Below are 23,571 nucleotides of genomic sequence, written 5' to 3' on the forward strand. Positions count from 1 at the left end.
TTAAAAACAGTTTTGGGGCTGCTCGCTCTATGTATGAAATGGTGCCCATAATAATTATAGCAAAACATAGCACCATAATTTTCTTTAGATTGATAAACATCTTCGTTTTCAAATACAGTATAATACTGCAATTCAGTCATCCTAGAATCAACTGTTTTCACATCCCAATCATCAGAAACAATGCCTGGTATTATTATATCATTCATTGATAGTTTGTACACATATGGTATTTGAATAACTTCTGTAGGACCGTATATGTCAAATATTACTTGATCCCAAAAAATCCCATCAGGAATTGGTATTGCGGAAATGTTCACAAAAGACAAGTCTCTTCGGACCTTGTGTGATGAAAAATGTGGTTTTAGGACCTCATCCACCAATTCAACTGTCGATTTTTGCGGAAGAAAATTACCATGTATTAATAAAAAGAAAGTGATAACAAAACCAATCCAAAGTAGGAAAGCTAGTACACTCAAGGAAAGCCATAGATAGTTCCATTTTAAACTCAAGTATGTTATTTTAAGCCAGTTCATTAGCTTACGTGTGTTTGACAGTTCAGGTGTCGAAGAGGCGAATGAGTCTGAGACTTCATCATTGATGTAAGCAAAATATCCAGAAGCAGTTCGTGCAAAAGCTGGAGTTGTGGTCATTGGTGGAGTTGGTGTTCCTCGCTGTGGCACAGAATAAACAGCACCATCCGTTTGTGTTGAAGCTGTATCGAATCAATCAATTATCTCTGTATTATTTGATGTTAGTGGAACCAATGCTAGATCATTTTCCACCCTCCCCATGCTTGGAGAGGTGTCGGTGTTGCTGCTCACAACTTGTAGAGGAACTTCTTGACCAGTAGTGAGAGGGATTCGGGAACTACCGGGTGTTCCTCTTGGTCTGCTGTGCAGGATGTAGTTTGACATTGTCGATGGAGTCAAAACGATTTTCTTTGGCACCTGCCAACAGCGGTATAATTACAGTTCTGGTACTGTGTATCCCCAAGACTGGGACTGGGACTGGTGCTCGATAGGAAGGGCCAAATTCCTTTTTAACAGCAACCTTTTCACGTACTAGATGCTTGATCCTAAGGATCCAGCCGGTAGGCGTTACAGGTACATCCTTGATTCCTGTGGAGGCAGCACTGATAGAAGAATTGTCATCACTGAACTGTTGCAATTCCTGTAAGACAGTGACAAGATCATTTATGTCAAAAGGTGTTTCTGCCGCCTCCACACCAGGACCATCAAGATCAGGAACATACATTTGAGTTCCGAACAGGCACTCAAATGAAGTATGACCCCCCCCCAGGGACCTTCTAGGCAGATTAAGTGCTCTCTGAACTCCATACAGGTGATTAAGCCAACTACGACACGTACCTAAGACTCTGGCTGTTAAGAATTGCTTTAAATCACGGTTTAATCGCTCCACGACATTATTTCCCTCGGGATGAAATGGAGACGAGTACTGGAGTTGGACCGCCAACAAAGCCATGAATGCCCTTGAGGCGAAAGCAAGGCCCTGGTCCGAATGGAAAGCCGCAACTGCATATGTACTGATAAAGACTCGCAAATATTTAATAACAGTCCAAGCGTCAGCCGAGCGTTGTGGCCACACCCATAAAAATCTGGAGCAAGAATCAACAGCGACTAATAGATATTTGTATGCACTATCCGGTGTTTGGGGACCGCAGTGGTCTAAGTACACACATTGCAATGGTTTATTTGAAATCAAGAGGGGTGTCTGTGGCGGGCGTTTGGCAGTGGAAACCTTAATTTGTTGGCAGATGTCACACCTAAGGACATACTGCTTGGTCTCTTTGTAGAGGCCTGGCCACCAATAGCGGGCTTGTAAGATTGAGGTTATAGCCGCCTCACCCGCATAGGCAGATGCCACCCATTCATGCACTGCATTAATCAATTGTGATCTTATATCTCTGTTGGGAATATCCCGTACCCCTACGCCTGGTATCTAAACCTCAGCGTTCAGCATACCTCCTATTAGGTAGGAATATTTGTCAGGAAATCGTTTTAGATAGGGCATACCATCCGCCGTAGCTGTCACGACAGCCCATATGTCTGTGTCTGGTTTTGAATTCAAACGAGTTACCGTAGCAACAGCAGCCACAGCCACTGCTGACTTTGCGGCATCATCAGCCAATGTATTCCCAGCAATGTGTATTCCAACGTGCTGGTGTCCAAGTGTATGTATAACATGGACATTTGGTAGCGTTTCTTTCAGATCTGCTAACTTCCCCCACAGAACTCTGTGTTTAATGGTGTTGCCTTTAGAATCTATAAACCCATTCTGGCGCCAATAATGCAGGTATTCATTGAAGGACTGGGCACAATAATATGAATCACAATCAGCGTTGGCTGTGCAGGATCCGTATGTTCCAGTGCCATCAACAGAGCTTTTGGCTCTGCCAATTGTGCTGTGCAATCCCCTAGGGTTTGCGTAAATGTATGTAGGGGACAGAATTTATTGTCCTCCATATAGCCGCTTACGACAGCGCAAGCAGCAGAATATTAGTTCTTTGTGCCAATTGCAGGTTGTGCAGAGCCATCAGTGTACATGACTCTATGATATTGTTCAATAGGCAGTGTGTTTGCTGGAATCGGGTATTCTAGTTCATAATGCAAAAATTCTTGAGTGTGTAATTTTGGGTAAAAAATGTAGTCTACATCAGTGACTGTCAAAGACGTGGCCCATTGTATCCAGCGTGGATGTAATGCTTTTGCGTTTGGAACGCTGCCTTTGGTAACAGCCTCTCTGGCTGGGATTGGGGAAACAAAAATTATGCGTTTCCCTTGGGCTAGAGATCTTTTTTTAATGACCGCCGTCTGTACAGCAGTGAGTATCTTCTCAGTGGGAGCAAAACGTTGTTCTGCTGCTGAGTACAAGTGTGATTTGTGTGCAGTCGGGACTGTCTCCCCTTCATTAAATGTCACATAGGTGAAACCGATGGTACCGGCAAATACTCTGATGACCAAATGTGTTTTGTTGTCCCTTGTGTGTAAATGTTGTGCTGCAAGCATGTCTGTCTGCAGTTCTCTGAGAATTCGTGTATGTTGAATTGTCCAAAATTTACTTGAAAAATCAGAACTTATCAAATTATCTAAAGGTTTTATGCGTGAAGCATTATCTGGAATGTAAGTTCTGCCAAAATTTAGGAAACCCAATAGTGATTGGAGTTTTTTTATCGTATTTGGGGGTTGTAGTTGTGTGCATTTTTCTAAGAATTGTGGCGCTAGGCTCGTTCCTTCACTTGACCACTCATATCCCAGAAACAGGACGCTGAGGAAGACAATTTTTGTTTTTTTTAAAGCTGAACTTGTAGCCAAATTCAGCAAATCCTACGACAATGCGGGTTACCCGTCTTAAATGTTGTAGCAATTCATCATCCGTAAGAGAAATAAATGCCAGGTAGGACCATCGTTACTTAGAGGACCTAACCTTACTTGTAATATTGTGTGGGGTAGGGCGCCATCAAGCCAATTATTATGTTCTTGATAAGATAATGGTATTTCTAAATATGCATATGCCCTGTATTGTCCAGGTGCATTTGCATGTGTATAGTGATAAAATGTATTTGTGTTCTCATCAACTGCTGGAAATGTGACCCAAGAATAGAAGAGTTCTGTACTATAAGCTGGATGGGCATCCACCACAAATGTGACTGGACCCCCCCTCCCCCCAGGCCGTTAGGCCATTTGCTAGTAAGTGTGCAGTCAGAGGTTGTCTCATATTAACTGCTTTTGCTATCTGCTGTGGATTTGCCATACTAGATCGAAGAAATGTTCAGAGAAGGCACACCAAATGGGGTTTTTCCTTTTAAAGTTCAAGCTTGAACAACCTCCAGCCACAAACAGGATATCCTACGTAGCTTGAGTGGACATCCTCAGTACCACTGCGTCTCCGTATACAGTATTGAGGCATCATTGTATATAATGAGACCGAGATACTCCGGAGGACCCGAAAATTAGAACTAGCAGTGCCTCATCTCTACCCAGGGATAGGGATGACTGGGCAGCCGAGCGCATGACATACTTGGTTTCTCAGGGAAGCCGTGGTAACTCAGGTTTCATCCATTTCTCTCAGTTACATTTACTCTCATATATGAATGACAAACAGAGGTAGTATATATTTCAATAATGATTTTAATAAAACAACTGCATCTTAGATAGCAAAGCGTGAGCTGCAATAACCAGGACGACACAGCATGACAGTATTAAAATTGTGACGAGGAGAGTCAAGCATAGAAATAACGCTATCATATTGTCACTATTGTCAATAGACTAACTCCTACCTAGACTATGATGGAGCACAGCAGCATGTTAAGCTCGAATTCTGCCCTTCAGGTTCCCCTGGAAAGACATCATCCAACATACCTGAGCAAAGGCCTGCGGTCTGCGTTAGCATCTGTAGCGAAGCATTCGGCAATCAGCATCCGTTCATGGTTTTCTGGCTGGAATCTCCCTCTAACGTGTAAGGGACATCGAAGTGTTTTTATAACAAAACAGTTGATGGTCTGGGAAAATGTTCCTACGTAAGAATGTGTGTTTTCTATGAATGTTGGAGACCAAACTTCTACCACGTTCACCGGCAATGTACCGTGCTGTAGCCTTGGAAGAAGCACAGAGTGATCAAGAATGTCTTGTTTGAGAACAGAGTGCTGGTCTAGGCAAAAACAGTTAGATAAACAGAAAATAAAACAAGACCATAAAAGTGGCTATTGTAACAATAATAGAATGAAGCTGAATAAAATATCTAGGTTAAGAAGCACAGCGGCATGGCCTAGTGTGTTAAAATAACATGCATGGAGCTATAGCTAAAATGGCTACAAAGACAAAGAACAAGCATCACGTTCATGACAAAACAAAATGAATGGCTTCGTGTAATTAGGCTTTCCCAATGCTGGAGCTCTGCACAAACTCTCTCTCAACTCAGTAAACTCTTTCATCTGATCCTGGTCTAAGGTAATGGGATCTGTAACATCCTTGTGTGTCAACTGCTGCAATGGTTTGGCAATCTCTGCAAAATTTGGAATCCACTGACGACAATAACCTACCATTCCCAGAAACATTCTGACATCTCTCTGTGAAGTCTGGGGACTTCTCTGCAATATCATTGTAATCCTTTCTCTAGAAATTCTCCTTGACCCTTTCTCAATTTGGCGTCCCAAATATTTCACTGACTTCTGACAATACTGCAATTTCAAAGGTGACACTTTATGTCCGAATTTTCCCAAATGAGTCAACGGGGCAATCGAGTCATACTTACACTCGTCCCTTCTTTTGGATGCAATCAGTAAGTCATCAATGTACTGCACTAGAGTCAATTGGTACAGTAGTTCCAACGACTCCAGATTCTTTTTCAAGATTGAATTACATGGACTGCTCAACACTTCTTTCAAAACCCCTTGTTTCAGAAAATCTCCAATTATCTGTGCCACTTCATCAGAACATCCTGTGCCAAGTTATACTGTGGAAGCTGCGGGAACACTATATTCGGCTTCAAAGTCATCTTAATCGGCTCCACTCCCTTAATCAAACCCACTTCTTTACCTGTCAGGTCCCACACATTCTCCTGTACTGTTCCCTGCAAATCTGCATGCAATTCTTTCACAGTAAACATCGGGAAAAACTCAACCAACGGGTATTCTTCATTAGTAATTTCATTCTCAATTACGGGAGTCTGTTCTTCCTCATCATCACTATTCGTCTGAACCTCTATTCCAGCAGCTGAACAACTAATCGAGCATCTGGTCCTACATAACAAATCCCTTCCCAGTAGGGATACTGGACTTGAGTCACAGACTACAAACTTATGGAGTCTCTGGAAATTGCCAATCTCCACCTTTACTGGATCTGTGATCGGATTTATTAACTGTCTGTTTGCTACCCCCACAACCTGAACTGTTCTGCATGAAAGAGGTAAGTTCTGAACTTCTGCACTTCTCACTGTAGAGCGTGTAGCTCATGTGTCCACTAGGAATGAGACCCATCACCTTCCCTTTCACAAAGGGTCCTCATTAATCTACCTCTAATGAAGCTTCAAGCATACATGGCTCCTCATCCGAACTATTATACATCCATTCATCGTTTATTCCAGTCTTACTATGTAATGGGAATTGGTGTACTGTGTTATTACTTCTGTCTTGTCTCTGACCTGTGACCTGCTGAGTAAGCATCATCTGTTGCTGTTCCATCGGGGCTTGAGTTATCTGCATTTGCTGGCTAGGTACCATAGGAACCTGCTGCTGCATTGGTTGTAACTGTGTCATTTTGCAACTGCTGCATGGGTTGAAAATTCTGCACTTGATTCATGTTATTCTGAAAATTCGGATTAAGTCCTCTCATTCTAGGGACTTTCACAGTTTGGAACTTACTGACATCACTACTTTGCTGAACATCATCATCCTGCACCATCATCGGACACTCCCGCTTCCAATGTCCCACGTTTCCGCAAAGATGACACGGTAACATCTTTTTCATCCCTCGCTCATCATTCTGAACCACTACAGTACTCAAATATGGACTGCGATTCATATTGATTCCACGACCCCTACCTCTCACCTGAGGTTGGAACATAACGGTTCCCTGCTGCTGCGGTATCTGCTGCACTAAAGCTCCCTGCACTCCTGTTTGAGCTGCCTTAATTTGCATCACCATCACCTTCTCCTTCAACTTCTTCTACTTCAACTCAATCTCGTCACTACAGTATTTTGCATGCTGCAACACCTAATCAATCGGTTTTGCTTGCCAGCAAATCAAATGACTCTTAATCATCTGACCTACTTCAGGTCTTAGTCCTTCCACAAACCTGAACACAAAGTGCAACATGTCTTTCGGCTCAATTGCTTCCTTACCACTGTTTGTTGAACGCCTTCAACAATCTCTCATAGTAGGTATGTATTGACTCCTTTACTTTCTGCACTGTCCTGTCAGTTCTCTGCCAATCAGTATTTTTAGGTGAAATTCTCGTCTTCAGGAACTCAATCACCTTATAATAATGTTTCAGCACTTCAGGTGATGGTGTACCTGTAACTGTATCTCTTTCTGGTTCACTCGTCAGCCAGTCCACTGCCCTCTTGCACTCAACCCACAAATCAGCTGAAACCACTATCTCCAACAGAGTATTCAAGTCTTCCCACAGACATTTCGAAAGTTTCACAAATCTGTCTGTCTGCTGGTACCACTCAACCGGTTTCTCTCTCAATTTTGGATAATCATTTGTTAATGACAGAATATCGCTCCTGTGCCAGGGAACATGAACAAATTGTCCTCCTGAATTTCCCTCATTTTGAGAATTTTTACTGGATCCCTTTCTTTCTGAACACTTACAGACCCTTCTTCTGAATCTAATTTCCGTTTATCCTTCTTCTTGGCCTATCTGCCTTCCCACTTTTCTAATGCTCCTCAAATCTGAGCACTCTGCAATACTTCTTTGAGATGCGCTTTCATCCCTGCTGACCTCATGTGTTCAAAATCCTTTGCCTCAAAATCTAGTCTGTAACTCTTTTTCAAGTGCTTTGTCTTCTCAATTTCTATATCATGTTTATCTGCCAGATCTGCCAATTTCTGATGTATCTTGCCCACTTCTCTTGTAATTCTCGGACACAAATATCTCCGTTCTTCTTCTGTATATGATTCTAACCTATTCACTCCCATCGATCCCTTGACTAGTTCAGTTGTTTCTGTAGCCAACCTTACACGATCCATCTGCTCTTCACCCTTGGATGTATTTCGAGGGGTATTCAGTCTGTCTAACTAAACATTTAACTGTTGTGCTGTCAATCCCTGCAACAAAATATTGCTTGCATTAGGCAATGGCACCTGTTGTTCCATTGTACCTGGAGTTTGCGGCGTCAAAAGCTTCAAGCTCTGACTTAGACTTGGGCCATTTACGACATCTGGAAGCGCAACAAGTGGACTAAGGTCCTTTAATGGCCTAGATCCATCAAAAGTCGGCCCCACAGATGATATTACCTGCACATGGTCTCTCTCCCCCTCCTCACGAGGCTTTGTGACATTTCACGTTGTTCTCCTGAAATCGGCTTCTTCTACGCAAACAATGGTACAGCTGGACCAACAGTAATTGGCAACAATATTGCATCTGGTGCTGCTCTGATACCCGCATTTTGTGGAAGGCCTACTCCCATGCTCTGGTTCATCACTGGTGTCACATCTGACTGTGTTCTTGTCATTGGTGTGAACTTCGGCAAACCCTGTGGCTGCGCCTGAGGCAACAACATTGGAGTCGGTGCAGTCTGAACTAGCATCGGCCTCAGAACCACTTGCTCAGGGGGAACCACTAAGTTCGAGGTTGTCTCAAGAATTGGTATCTCTGGATAAATTCTCTATACCGGTGGCGGGTGCATCTGCGCCTGGACTACTGAAGTAGTCACTGCATTAGGAGTACTCTGCACTACCCCTTGTACCTGTCCATTATCGGTTTTCACTGGTCCCACTGTCCCGTCACTTGAGCTGGGGTAGTTGGAGCATAACTAGTACTTGGACCCCCTTCATGCACCGCATATGGTGGAGGTCTTCTCTCAGCATCTGAGTAATAAGATCCTCAACATCTGAATCTTCTCCTTCTACATAGGAAATGTTCTTCTTTTTACTCCCTGACGAGCTCTTACCACTTTTGCTAGTATCCTCTTTCCCTTTCTTATTCATCTTCCTGTGTGATAGCAAGAAACATCCTGTATTGTCGCTGTTCTCCACCTCTTTTGTTCCCAATCCAATCTTCCTTCTGCTAAGGACTTCTCTACCTTCCTTATTCTTCTTTGGAATTTGATTTCTTGCTGCTGTCTCGTTATGAGCTCCCAAACCGCTAATGCCTCAAACTCTGTTGGTTTCGGAAAAGGCTTTGTTTCATACGGTGTCATTCGCAACTGATCCACAATCCTCAAATTAAACGTTCCATGCTCTGGAAACCTAAAGCTCCCTGTTTCTCTGTCAATTCGCACCACTTCTTTAACCAAAGACATGGCGCGACACCTCGCTCCTCCATTACAATATACGCCAGAGAATTCTCTGGTGGGGTAGGCTTCCGCACTGTTGCCTTAATATATGTATCACCCTTCATGGCACTCCTAAATGCTTTTAAAAACTTCATCTTTCTTCTGTTGTATTTATTCGATTAATAAGGAAATGACTTTTATTCCCAAGATTCCCTTCACCCGCTCTCTCAACCAATTGCCTCTTAAAGACAGCTGCCAATCCGCTCGCAACTCTCCTCACTAACCAACCTATCCCAACGCGGCTCACTCTGACATCATACTCATACACTGCGGCTGACAAAGTCTTGGGGCTTGTCCTCCTAGTCTTCAATTCACAAAAAACTAATGCAATTTATTGCGAGCACTAACCAAAAACCAATAACCAAAACAAATCAGCTGGTTTACTACAGGAAGGTACACAATCGCTTCAGAGACCTTACGGATTTTCATTGATGGCCCTTTCGCTCATGCAGCTATTCCTCTTTCTCAGTCTCCCACATTCGCAAGAAAAATTTGACCCGCAAATTTCACTCTCAATTGATCAATGGGTCTGTCCTGGTGCACATAGGACTCGCCAAATCTCAGTCGAAAATTTCTCTTATTCTCTTAACTCACACACTGACTTGTTGACCACGCCCGATCAACCTACTAAACCAGACAGATTACAATATATACCCAAGTGTCTCCTACACTTGTCAATATACTCCGGAGTCTTAGACCAACAGCCATGTGGACAATTTTTTAGCACAAACTGCCACACATATGAAGTTCGATAACTTCCCTACTCTCACACTGCGGAGTACGCGCACTCCTACTAAACCTCAACAGGAGTACGCAGACCCCCTACTTCCCTCATATACGTCACAATTCACCTGCGATTTGCATAAGCCTTTGCAAGCGCAATCTACCACTTTCACACTATCACTAGAACGCCGAGAACATACCCAACTTTACTAGCGGGATCCAGGATCTGGGAATGTCATTTCTGGGCTTAAGCGGACATCATTCTTGCTTCAATTGCCATTTCAGAAAAAAAAATCCAAATCACAATAATAATGAACAACTAACTCTAACTCAAACTACAACCATAACCACTGGTCACCACATAACTAGTCCTGTAAGGAAACTAACCATCAAGCTGCAACCAAAAACTGTTAGCGTGCCCGGTCCTTAGTAAGTAAACTTACAAGGGGACGCGTATAGGTCGATGAACCTTTTGATTCGCATGGAGTATACTAGCTATGTGATAATTGATGACAATCAAATACACAGATCAATAACCATTAAGTAAATCATTAATCACCCATTAATAGCATCCATATTTCATGAATGACCACAACTCAATATACATTTTAGCAATTTTATTTTTCCTATTCGTTACAATACTAATTCATGAGATTAATTCAAATTTTATTGAGTCAACTCAATTAATTCATTAGTGACCACCAATAACATAATCTAATCCGATTTTGAGAAAACATACATTCTAATGCTTCAGCATTAGCCAACAAAGATGAATATGTCAACATCAGTAGTAGAGTTCAGCAAATCAGTCCTTCAATCAATTGTCAATGTATAAGTCAACGTCTCAAACATAGGAACCTTACCTAACCCAGGTTAGCATTAGTATGTGGGACTTCATGCAAAAACAGTTTAGAGCGTGAATTTGGAAAAAACATATAGCTAAAGAAAAACTATTTAGACAGCGCAGTTGGAACCTAGAAAGAAAAGGCACAAAAGGTAATTCAGTCACATTGCTCACATTGTCACAGCTACCTATCCACTGAATGGATCAGCAACAGTCAGTATTTGTCTTCAGGTCATCAATCTATCAGCAACGCATCAGGCTCTCAAGACGATGAGCCCAATGACAGAATCTCGAATCGCCTTGTCATCTCTCTGTCTCATCGCCTTCTGTTGTCCCCTAACATCTCTACTCCCCCCTTCTGTCACGTCATTATATCAAAGTCACCCAGACTATCCCCCAATTTCCAATTGGTCAGTTAATCATCAGTTATGACTCTACCCAATAATCTTTATTTTCCAAATCTATGGATTCTAGTATTACACGGTTCTCAGGGTGTCGACTGGTTCACTGAACGATGTTCTCATCATCCGGCTCATCAGGTATCGAAAATGTTGCATCTTCTTCTCCAGTCAGTGTCTCTGTTGTTCAAGTCCTGGGATAGTAAATCTCGTCTGCTTTACACCGATTTTGATACATACTCTAGTTCCATCATCTCCTGTCCGTCAGTTCATCACAGAAAATTCTAGCTAAGCAGACTTTATTAACAATGAGCAGTTCAGGGTCAGTTCAGCACATTAGCTTCTCTACATTGAATGATTATTCTGCCTCTGCATGAGGCCTGGCAAAACTAGGCCGCAACTTCGGCTAAGTTAGCTCTACAATATAATGTTAGACATACGTTATGTATTTCAATATGACATATTACTACATCATTATTATGCATTTTCAACATTGCACATATTTTTTAGTCATTTTTAATATGATTTGTGAATCTTGGTGACCACTCTCCGTGGGCACATTTTCAAACGTGCACATTAATTTTCTAGGTTATGTATTTCTACCATTTTCTTGTTAGCCAAAATGCATAAACACTCAATAATATTTCAAATTAACATATCTGCTTCAGCATCACTGTCTCCAGGTAGGTCCCCTGATACAGTGGTATAGAGTAGGAGGAAGGGTGCTGTGCCAGGGATTCACAATACGATTGGCAAGCCTAGGCCAGCACGGCAGTAGCCTATACTGGGCACAAAGGACAAGGCTTAAGCTGGGGGCTAGTCGTCCTTGCACTCTCCGTCCTTGACTCACATCAATGCTGGGGTGTAGCAGTATTTCCTCAACTCAAAAGCCAAGAAACTTGTACACATCAGGTAGAGTGTTCAGGAGTGTGAAGATATGGCATAAAGCAGGGTGCCTAGGATCAGAAGGCACAGCAGATCTTCTAGTGGCAGTGGGGGCCACAGCCCAGACTGGTGGGGGGTCCACAGGCAGTGGGGGGGGGGGCTCTCCCTACCCTAGGTTGGCAAATTCTGCCACACAGGCCTCAGGGAGAGTGCAAAGGCATCCTGGTAGAGCACAGTGAAGGCCATCCAGAGCCAGTTTGGGTTCAAGCCCCAAAAGTAACAGGCACCAGCAGTGTAGGTTCCAGTGGGGGCCCTCTGCCATCTACGGGCCCCCTCGTGAACACTGCCAAACTAACTAGCTAAAAGTCCAATGTTATCCCTGTTTGGCCTCACAGGATCCACGTCAGTGCCCCTGGGAGGAGTAGCCGCTCACCTCTGCAGTTCGGTTTTGTGAAACCAAACCCGAAGGTGGGCCATAAGGTTCGAGGCAGGTTGTAGTGTCTGATAGCCTCAAATCGCCGCCAGGTTTTCAGGCCAGTGTGAGGGTCTCCATACAGCACCCCCCAGCATCTGCAGAAGCATCCTCAATCATCAAGAACAGTCCCTGTGGCAGCCATGGAGGCCAGCGGAGGTGAGAGCAGTCAGTGGCGGGCGGCCACCATTTTAGAAGCTGTCCATTATGACTGTCTGTAGCATGTACCCCTTGCGGCAATAGGACAGGTGCAGGGGGGCCGCTGATAGCCAGAGGGGGACCTTACTAGTCCTCTAGGCTCACCCTAGTTGTATACAGTGCGGGGGCCATTCACAGCCGACGCACCAGGTCCTGGGGATCAAAAGCAGGAAGGCGGGGTTGCAGCGCAGGAGGCAGTCAGCAGGGGATAATAGTCCTGAGGTGCAGCCATTTAGATATTGAAGAAATGTGTGTGTGTGGGGGGGGGGGGGGAGTACCGCACAGTTTCCCCAGCATAAGTAAGGACATCAGTCCCACCAGCACCCCAGAGTCGCTCCCACTGCAGCCATGGAGATCAGCGAGCGTCAGTGGTTTTAAGTGTGGGCAGCCGCCATCTTGAGAGCCTCGGAATACGGACAATGTCGACAGCCCCTCTCCGCTGCAACAGGCTGCTTTCCAGAGGGTTACAAGTCACCACAGGGTGGCCATGCAAACAAGCGCCGATAGTAGGGTTCAGTTGCCCCAGGTGGTTGATAATATCATCAGGATGGGTTCGGATGTAGGGGCCCCATCAGGAGCTCTGGCAAAGTACACCTCACCCCATCGGCTGCCGGCTGATCCGTGTCACCCTGTAGTCCCTGCTGCACATTGTTATGACTGATGGCACATGTGTATTACCATGAATCAGTCTATGAGAAGATGTTATGCTATGCCCTCCCTACTTAATAGTGGACATAACAGAACATGCTGCTCCTTTTTTTTATACACCCTATCTAGGATACGTGTCAGTGCCCTTTTCTTGCGGAGTGATCAAAAATGTGGCTGAAAGATGTGATACGTGTTAAAAGAAGGCCCTCTGCCAATACTAGAGAGGGAGTAGCGTTTTCTGATTGGTCCAGGGCATGCATTAATGATTATACGTTTTTGGCCTCTGCTTGTAGCTGACTGTCTGAATGGATTTGTGAAAATGGGTGCCTGTAGGTATGTTCTGGGGGTGTGTGTGATCTCTTTGAGCGTGTGAGTGCCATGTTGTGCTTGTGCGCGCATTCACTTTACAAATGTCAAACCTTTTGGCATTGTCCCTGCTTCTTGTGTTTTTGGTCTAAAACTTGTGATAGGAAACATATTTTTGTGCAGTACATTCAAATATGCCAATGCCTTTTTCTGAATCAGATTTTAAATGCCAATCTTTTTTTCAGTTCACGTGTGCAAAGAAACGCTCTTCCAGTGACAAAGGGAAATAAAATAAAAACTCAATAGCCAACATGTATCGAAGATGCTTTTTTGTTTCTTTTGCAGGTGGCTGCTAGTTGGCAAGGCGTGAGGTCTGTCCAGGTGGATGATTTTGTTGGTGCAGGAAGAGAACAGATTCTTGTACTTTTCAAGGATTCATCTTGCAGTACAAATCTGTTGAGTGCATTCAAAATCACAGATTTTGGCGAAGTGAACTATGAGGTGAGCACAATTTACCTAATGACTTACATTCAGTTATTCACCTTACAGCACTTTTATTAATTGCATGAATGTTGCACTTTAATCCTGGGCCTAATCGTGCACTAATATAGTGTTCAGTTGATTCGGGCGTCGCCCGTTTGAAATGTACCGAACTCGCTCGTTGTAACCACAGAGCATAGGCCTGGTTTGGGTGGCAGCTTCGTTACGTGAATGATCCAACGTCCAAATGAACTATCCCCATGCACCACCATTTAAGCAGTTCCATAGAGCCCACACTTTTGGGCTTTATCTTCTGAGATCCAGCAGCATGCCACCACTGCCTGATCTGCATACCACACTTGGGACCAGGATTGTGCCCCTGAAAAACCACTGCACCTCAGCCAACACGTGGTACACCCCAAGGCGAGTCCTGATTCAGATAAGGGCTTCTTCTAAACAGTCATTCAGCTAAATGGTAACAACGGTTAAATGCCTCCAGGGGAGTTCTCAGTGGATTCCAAACCTTTGTAAATGACTTGCTGAGGATTTGTTTTAGCCATGTTGTAGAATAAGAACAGGTTTGGATGGTCAAATGGATGTGATGTGAGTGTGTTATTACAATACTCCCTGAGTCTTACATAAAGTACAACATGAGCATTTAACAGTGGCACCAAACAAAAACCAAACCTCTACTCTGAGGTTGAATAACACATATATTTACATTGCATGTGGGTAAAAATCTTTTTAGTCACATATACAAGCATCTTGATTCTTAGATACAAAAATGTTTCATGGTAAAACATGCCAGTTCCTGGGAATGATCATTCCATTGCAAATTTTAGGTCTATTGGAGTGATCAGACATTATTGTAGATATGGGTTTTGACACTTGCTGTTGTACCAGCACTCATGAAAAAGTCTGACAAAATGAATGCAGGACATGGATCGCTCATGGTGGAGGCAAGTTGGAGGATAATGTTGATGTAACAGTGGTTTGTGTGCAAAAATCTTCACAGTAGCTTAGAGCCAAGATCTTTAGCATGGCAGGTATACTGGCAAATGTCCACAGAAAATATGGAACAGACAGTTATTAACAACGATTAACATGCCTTGCTGGGCTGCTGATCCCCGAAGTTCAACTGAGCAGCTAACCTTATGTGACAATCCTCTGGCAGTATTTTCTTTGCTTTTTGACAGTGCAAGCAGTTCAGCAGTCTGAAAATTCTGACTAGTAACTTTAAGCAAAATAAGTCTTGACCTCCCGTCACTAAGGTAACATAACAGCTGGAACCTTTTCCCCAGCCAAATCATCCCTTTCATCATGATTTACTTCCCTTCTTTAACTGTCCCTCTTTTTTCATACTTGCCTACCATTCATCGTTGAAAAAGCAGTCTATGTTCAACTCCAAGATCACATTATTGCTGACAGTCTCCTGCTCAACTATGGGTCTGGCTTCAGAACACCCTGCAGCACGGAGACTGCTACACATTATACACAATGCCATGATCACAGATGAAGATGACCTCTTCCACTTGATATTACTGGACCTCTTAGTTGCCTACAACAGTCAACCATTCCACACTCATATGCATCTTGCAGTCTTGAATGGCATTCACTGACAATGCTGTCTGGTATTGAATCATTTACTGGTTTTCCTCCTACTATTTCAGCTGACACCAGTTTGTTGATATGAGCACCTCCAGGTTCCAAAAGATCCATCTCACCTTCGGAGTCCCCCAGTGTTCCATTGTGTATCCCCTGTTGTTTTTTTCGCATATGTGGAGTTGATTGGTGCTGTACTAATAGACAACACCTTCACGATTCACCAGTATGGCAATAATACACAACTCTACTTGAAATTTGCCCTGAAAATAAACCCCACTGCAATGTTACACATTTCCAACAACAAAGATAGCCTTGTACCAGCTTTCTCTTCTAAAGAAAATGAAAATGTTTCTTTCAGAAACCAACTTCAGAACAACTGTTCAAGCTATTTTATTCTTGCAGCTGAGTGGTTGTAATGTCCTTCTCCATGGCCTCTCAGATTCCACAAGAGTATCCATGAAGGCATTCTATATGTCACAGCGCATTTTATCCAGAAGCTGAAGAAATATGATCTCCAAATAATAGGAGAGTTGCCACTGTTGGTTTTCCTTCCGTTTTTACTTGTATTTTTATCTTTCCAGTAAATGCATCAGCTCAAATTGCAAAGAGGTACATCTTTGAGGTTGTATGAAATAACATTGCAAACCAAACTGAAATTCAAAATGTACTGTAAATTCAAAAACTAAAATCTCTGTCTCTCTGTTCTTCGAAGGACTAACATTTGTTTAAAATGATATAAACCAAATATTTATGTTAAAAACATATTCAATAAAAAATCAGATCAAATGACATCATATTCATATACATCAATCATTTCATATTGTTGCAATACTTTATAAGAATGTTTTTAGAAAGGACTGACGCGTTGTTTTGGTGGAAGCCAGATTGGTTCACACCACCTTCTTCAGGACATATATTTTAAATCACACACTTGTAGCTGATCGTCTCCTGATCCGCAGAGGTATATGTGATACAGGATGAGCAAGCTGCACTTGACAGTTAATCACCTCCGGTGGGACGTTCATTAATCTGATGACCAGGACTGGTGCTTCCACTCTTTTAGATGATCTTTTTGAGCAAGGCCTGAAAATCCTAATACTTCCCCTATATTTAGTGTTCTCCTTGCATGCCATATGGTCTTCTTTGACTAATCACAACCCATTGGCCTCCTAATAGTTGCTTAACAGGATGCAACAGTTGGGATTCTGTAATTTAGAGGGGAGTATAAAGATGGCAGTATTTATTTTTCGTTTTTCAGATTTGTATTTATTCAACATTATAAGCAAACAGTAATATAATTAGTTATTTAGAGTGTTTCATCCTTGGCGTGCTCTCCCTTAACTTTTTGCCTCTGTTTCCCAGGTTGTTGATGTGTGCTGGACTCTGTTTTTGCTGTTTTTGTTACTCTGGGCACTTTACCACTGCTAACCAGTGCTAAAGTGCAAGTGCTCCTATACAAAATGTGTATGTCATTGGTGTATCCATGATTGGAATATTTGATTTAGTAATAAGCCCCTAGTAAAGTGCACTAGAGGTGCCCAGGGCCTGTAAATCAAATGCTACTAGTGGGCCTGCAGCACTGATTGTGCCACCAACATAAGTAGCTCTGTAATCAAGTCTTAGACCTGCCACTGCAGTGTCCGTGGGTGCAGTTTTAACTGTAAATTCGACTTGGCAAGTGTACCCAATTGCCAGGCCTAAACCTTCCCTTTTCGTACATATAAGACAACCCTAAGGGTAGGCCCGAGGGCAGGGTGCAGTGTATGGTTAAGGTAGGACATATAGTAATGTGTTTTATATGTCCTAGCATTGAAATACTGCTAAATTCGGGTTTCACTGTTGCAAGGCCTATCACTCTCATAGGTTAACATGGGGGCTCCCTTTAATTAGGATTAAAGCGTAGATTCCCTTTGGGAGCGGATAGACATGTGGAGTTTGGGGTCTCTGAGCTCACAATTTAAAAATACATCTTTTAGTAAAGTTGATTTTAAGATGTGTGTTTGAAAGTGCCACTTTTAGAAAGTAAGCATTTTCTTGCTTATACCATTTCTGTGCCTCTGCCTGTTTGTGGATTCCCTGTCTGGGTCAGTTTGACAATTGGGCTGGTTGCAACTCTCACTAGACAGTGACACAAAGGGAGCTGGGGTGTAGTCTGCATTTCCTGATGAGCCATCAGTGCTAGGAGGGAGGGGGAGGAGTGGTCACTCACACCTGAAAGGGCTATGCCTGCCCTCACACAATACAGTCTCCAAACCCCTGGTGTGTGTCTGGGGCCTGGCCTAGGCAAGGCAGGATTCCACAAACAAGAGAGACTTTTCTTTGAAGTAAGCCTACTTCAAACGACAAAATGGGTATAAGAAGGGCACCCAAAACCACAGACTTTAGATCACTTCTGGAAATCAAGAGGAACCTCTGCCTGGAGAAGAGCTGAAGAGCTGAGGAAGAAGAACTGTCCTGCCTGTGACTGTGCTTTGTGGAGCTATCCTGCAGTTGCTGCTTCTGCCTGTGTAAGGGGACAAAGACTGGATGTTGTGGTATATTCCTGCTTTAGAAGAAATCTCCTAGGGCTTGAAACTGAGCTTGCCTCCTGTTGTTGAAGTCTCAGGGACAGCAAAGACTTCTCTCTGCCAGCATCTGGAGTCTCTGCTGTGACTCCAGGCCTGCCAAGTGGTCCCCTGTCCAGTTCCTGCGGCATTGACAGGGGAAGCTGTTGGACCAAGGTTGGAAATCCACGCACAGACCGCTGTGCCGGGAAATTTACGACAGAACCTCCTGAGCGCAGTTAAAAAACGATGCGCCGCCGGCCCGCGGCTGAAATCGATGCATCACTTGCAGCGCAGCTGTGAAATCAACGCACGTGGCTGGAGAAACGACGCTCAGCATCACCGACAGTGGCTGCAACGACGCAACATCGCTGGGCGCGGAAAGACAACGCAACTCAGCCCGGACCTGAGGTGCTTTGTCTGGTTCGACGCATCTCTCTCCTGCGGGGAAAGAAACGACACACGCCAGTCGGACCAGAGAAGGAGAAATTAATCACAACCTCGCTTGCGGGGAGAAATTGACGCTTACTTTTTTCTATGCACCCAGGTACATTTTCACGCTAATAGCGATAGCGTTGTGTTTCAAAGGACATGAAGACTCTTTTTGCATTTTATCTGATAACTTGACTTGTATATGGTGGATTTTTGTCGTTTTGGTCTTGTTTTGTTTAGATAAATATTTTCTATTTTTCTAAACCTGTGTTGTGTCATTTTGTAGTGTTTTCATTAAGTTACTGTGTGTACTGGTACAAATACTTGACACCTAGCACTCTGGAGTTAAGCCTACTGCTTGTGCCAAGCTACCAAGGGGGTAAGCAGGGGTTAGCTGAAAGTGATTCTCTTTTACCCTGACTAGAGTGAGGGTCCTTGCTTGGACAGAGGGTAACCTGACTGCCAACCAAAGACCCCATTTCTAACATTGGTGATCAGCGGTAGGGATTGGACTTGTATTTGTACTTGACAAACAGTAATTAAGTGTACACTAGTGTTTTGAGCGCAAACCACTACGTGACCACATACTACTTGTCTTGTGATTTTTGCTTTTTTCTCTTTTGCTTGGATTTTTCCCTATATCAATTTTTTGTGGTAATTTTTTAATGACTTCTGAACTTCATTGGGAACTTGTTTTCTGCCTTTTGGAACTTTGCACTTTTGTTGACTTTTCATAATGTCCCAATCTGGAGATACATCAGTTGCAGCTGCTTTTGATCTAGAGAAATTAGAGAGCTATTGCAGGAAAATGGCTCCCTGTTGCAGTTACCCCCAACTTTTTGCCTGATATTGATGCTGACTTGACTGAGAAGTGTGCTGGGACCCTGCTAATCAGGCCTCGGCATCAGTGTTCTTTCTCTTAAAATGTACCATTGTTCCACAATTGGCACACAGATAAGTCCCTTGTAAAAGGTACCAGTGGTACCATGGGCCCTGTGACCAGGGAAGGTCCCTAAGGGCTGCAGCATGTGTTGTGCCACCCTAAGGGACCCCTCACCCAACACATGCACACTGCCTTTGCAGATTGTGTGTGTTGGTGGGGAGACAAAGGCAAAGTCGACATGGCATCCCCCTCAGGATGCCATGCCCACAAAATACTGCCTGTGGCATAGGTAAGTCACCCCTCTAGCAGGCCTTACAGCCCTCAGACAGGGTGCACTATACCACAGGTGAGGGCATAGCTGCATGAGCAATATGCCCCTACAGTGTCTAAGTCTATTCTAAGACATTGTAAGTACAGTGTGGCCATATTAAGTATATGGTCTGGGAGTTGGTCAAAACGAACTCCACAGCTCCATAGTGGCTACACTGAATACTGGGAAGTTTGGTATCAAACTTCTCAGAATAATAAACCCACACTGATACCAGTGTTGGATTTATTACAAAATGCACACAGAGACATCTTAGAAGATGCCCCCTGTACTTTATCCAATCCTTCAGTGCAAGACTGACTGGTCAGTGCTAGCCTGCCACTGAGACTAGTTTCTGCCCCCCCTGGGGGGAGAGCCTTTGTGCTCTCTGAGGACAGAAACAAAGCCTGTACTAGGTGGAGGTGCTTCTCACCTACCACTGCAGGAACTGTAACACCTGGCAGTGAGCCTCAAAGGCTCATGCCTTTTGTTACAGCACCCCAGGGCATCCCAGCTAATGGAGATGCCCGCCCCTCCGGCCACTGCCCCCACTTTTGGCGGCCAGGCTGGAGGAGATAATGAGAAAAACAAGGAGGAGTCACCCACCATTCAGGACTGCCCCTAAGGTGCCCTGAGCTGAGGTGATCCCTGCCTTTAGAAATCCTCCATCTTGAGATTGGAGGAATCCCCCAATAGGATTAGGGATGTGTCCCCCTCCCCTCAGGGAGAAGGCACAAAGAGGGTGTAGCCACCCTCCAGGACAGTATCCATTGGCTACTGCCCTCCTGACCTAAAAACACCCCTAAATTCAGTATTTAGGGGCACCCCAGAACCCAGGAAATCAGATTCCTGCAACCTACAACAACAAGGACTGCTGACCTGAAAGCCCTGCAGAGATGACGGAGACGACAACTGACTTGGCCCCAGCCCTACCGGCCTGTCTCCAGACTCAAAGAACCTGCACAGCGACGCATCCGACAGGCACCAGCGACCTCTAAAGCCTCAGAGGACTGCCCTGAAACCGAAGGACCAAGAAACTCCAGTGAACAGCGGCACTGTTCAAAAACAGCAACAACTTTGCAACTTTCTTGCAACTTTTAAGGACTTCACTCTTCCTGCCGGGAGCGTGAGACTTCACCCTCTGCACCCGATGCCCCCGGCTCGAGCTCCAGAGAACCAACACTACAGGGAGGACTCCCAGGCGACTGGGACCTCGTGAGTAGCCTGAGACTACCCTCCTGACCCCCACAGCGACACATGCAGAGAGAATCCAGAGGCTCCCCTGACCGTGACTGCCTGTAACAAGGAACCCGACGCCTGGACCAGGCACTGCACCCGCAGCCCCCAGGACCAGAAGGAACCAAACTCCAGTGCAAGAGTGACCCTCAGGCGACCCTCTGCCTAGCTTAGTTGGTGGCTGGCCAGAGAAGCCCCCCTGTGCCCTGCCTGCACTGTTAGAATGACCCCGGGTCCCTCCATTGATTCCTATTGAAAACCCGACGCCTGCTAAGCACACTGCACCCGGCCGCCCCGTGCCGCTGAGGGTGTGTTTTGTGTGCCTACTTGAGTCCCCCCCAGTGCTCTACAAGACCCCCGTGGTCTGCCCTCCGAAGACGCAGGTACTTACCTGTTGGCAGACTGGAATCGGAGCACCCCTGTTCTCAATAAGCGCCTATGTGTTTTGGGCCCTCCTTTGACCTCTGCACCTGACCGGCCCTGTGTTGCTGGTGCGGTGACTTTGGGGTTGCCTTGAACCCCCAACGGTGGGCTGCCTATGTCCAGGAACTTGAACTTGTAAGTGCCTTACTTACTTACCTGAAAAACTAACCAATACTTACCTCCCCCAGGAACTGTTGGTGTTTGCACCGTGTCCACTTTTAAAATAGCTTATTGCCATTATGACTAAAACTGTGTTTGTTACTGCTCTAATTCAAAGTTCCTTACTTACCTGTGTGGAGTACCTTGCATTTTATGTATTTACTTCAAATCTTGAATCTTGTGGTTCTAAAATAAATTAAGAAAATATATTTTTCTATATAAAAACCATTGGTCTGGAGTTAAGTCTTTGAGTGTGTGTTCCTCATTTATTCCCTGTGTGTGTACAACAAATGCTTAACACTACCCTCTGATAAGCCTACTGCTCGACCACACTACCACAAAATAGAGCATTAGAATTATCTAATTTTGCCACTATCTTACCTCTAAGGGGAACCCTTGGACTCTGTGCACACTATCTCTCACTTTGAGATAGTATATACAGAGACAACTTCCTACAGCTATACAAAGGCTTAGTTGAAGCAGTTCTGTAAAGGTTTTGACTGTCCCATTAAGAGCTCATACAAGAAGGAGGAGCTGCAAAAGGCGCTGAGGGCCTTGGTGACAGCCAAGAGCGCTGAAGGGCACACAGAGGATTAGGAGGAAGAGCATTCCATACACAATGGTATTGTGGGTGGGCCTGTTATGTCCATAGAGAGGGTCTCCAGGGCAGGTAGCAGTGTCTCATCTAAGGGTCTGACCCCTGAAGAATTGCAGGACAGACAGGCAGAGAGGGAGCACCCGAGGTAGTTGGAGAAAATGAGGATGGCCATAGAGGAGGAAAATGTTGTTGCTGGCTCATGAGCTCAGCTTAAGGGAGCTGGATCAGAGGAGCCAGTATAGTAGGGATGGTGGCAGCCACATCACAGTGCAGCCTGAGAGGAGGGTGCACATTCCTAAAGATCTTGTGAAGGATTACTAAAGGGAGGATGACATATACTTGTGGTTCAAGGGGTATGAGTCTGCTCCCCACATGAATCTGGTCCTTGAAGCTCATTGGGGGGCGGGTCTGTGGAAGCACTTTGAGGTAGAGGGGAGGGATACACTGACAGCCTTAGGGGATGCTCAGAATCTCACCTACGCTATCATGAAGGATGCCCTACTCACAAGATATGGTCCCACCCCTGAGCAGTATAAGGGCATGTTTAGGTCCTGTAAGAAGAAGGAATCCCAAACATGGTTAGAATGTGTTGATTCTTATTGCAGGTCACTGGATGGTTGAGTGAAGGGCAGAAAGGTAACTACGTATGAGGGGCATTACAATCTGATTGCTTGGGAGCACGTTTACAGTTTATGTTTTCCAGAGCTGTGCCAGCACCTGATTGACAGCAAGCTGATTGATCCCAGGAAGCTTGCGCAGGAAGCGGACCGCTGGGAAAACACCAGGGTTCAAAAGAGGTATGGGGGAGACCACGTCAAGGGTGGGCAGGGTCCCTCTCAGAAGAAATGGGGGGTAAGGGTAAGCAGGGGGAGTTCTTTAAAGGGCCCCCAACTGATTCCCAGGGTAAAGATTCCCAACCCCCCAGTGAGAATAAGCCATGGTTCCCCAAAGGGAAGCCAGTTGCAGGGGGACCCCCAGGTAAGTGTTAAGCATGTGACCAACTGGATCATGTGAGGGGGGACCCCAAATGCCCCAAGAGTACACCGGCACCCACTGGTGCGCAGCCCCAGGGTTTGGATAGTGTAGTGCTTGGGGAGGAGTTGGTTCCAGGTGGGTGGGAGCCAGATGAGATGACCCTTGTCTCACTAGGGGACAGTGAGATGGTCCAGAGAACCTTTGTGCCTGAGAACACTTAAAAGTGTGGTGAAAATTTTGACCACATTTCACCCTGGTCAAAATGTGTGGGTGATGGCATTAGTGGAGCCTAGGGCACTCCAGGATAAGTGGACTGGGCCATTTGAGGTGGTGGAGCGCAAGAGTGAAGTCACCTACCTGGTGGACTTGCAGTCTCCAAGGAACCCTTTAAGGGTCCTGCATGTCAACCACCCCAAGCCACACTTTGAGCGGACTGA

General features: G+C 44.8%; 1 protein-coding gene across 1 annotated transcript in view; it reads left to right on the forward strand.

Moving 5' to 3' along the window:
* Positions 1 to 23,571, forward strand: part of FANCB (FA complementation group B) — a 350,895-nt gene that overhangs the window by 120,167 nt on the left and 207,157 nt on the right. The window contains exon 3 of the mRNA XM_069205002.1: positions 13,839 to 13,994. Coding sequence (XP_069061103.1) covers positions 13,839 to 13,994 — 156 coding nt within the window. The remainder of the gene's footprint in view (positions 1 to 13,838; positions 13,995 to 23,571) is intronic.

Source organism: Pleurodeles waltl, chromosome 8 (assembly GCF_031143425.1).
Source record: "Pleurodeles waltl isolate 20211129_DDA chromosome 8, aPleWal1.hap1.20221129, whole genome shotgun sequence".
Lineage (NCBI taxonomy): Eukaryota > Metazoa > Chordata > Amphibia > Caudata > Salamandridae > Pleurodeles > Pleurodeles waltl.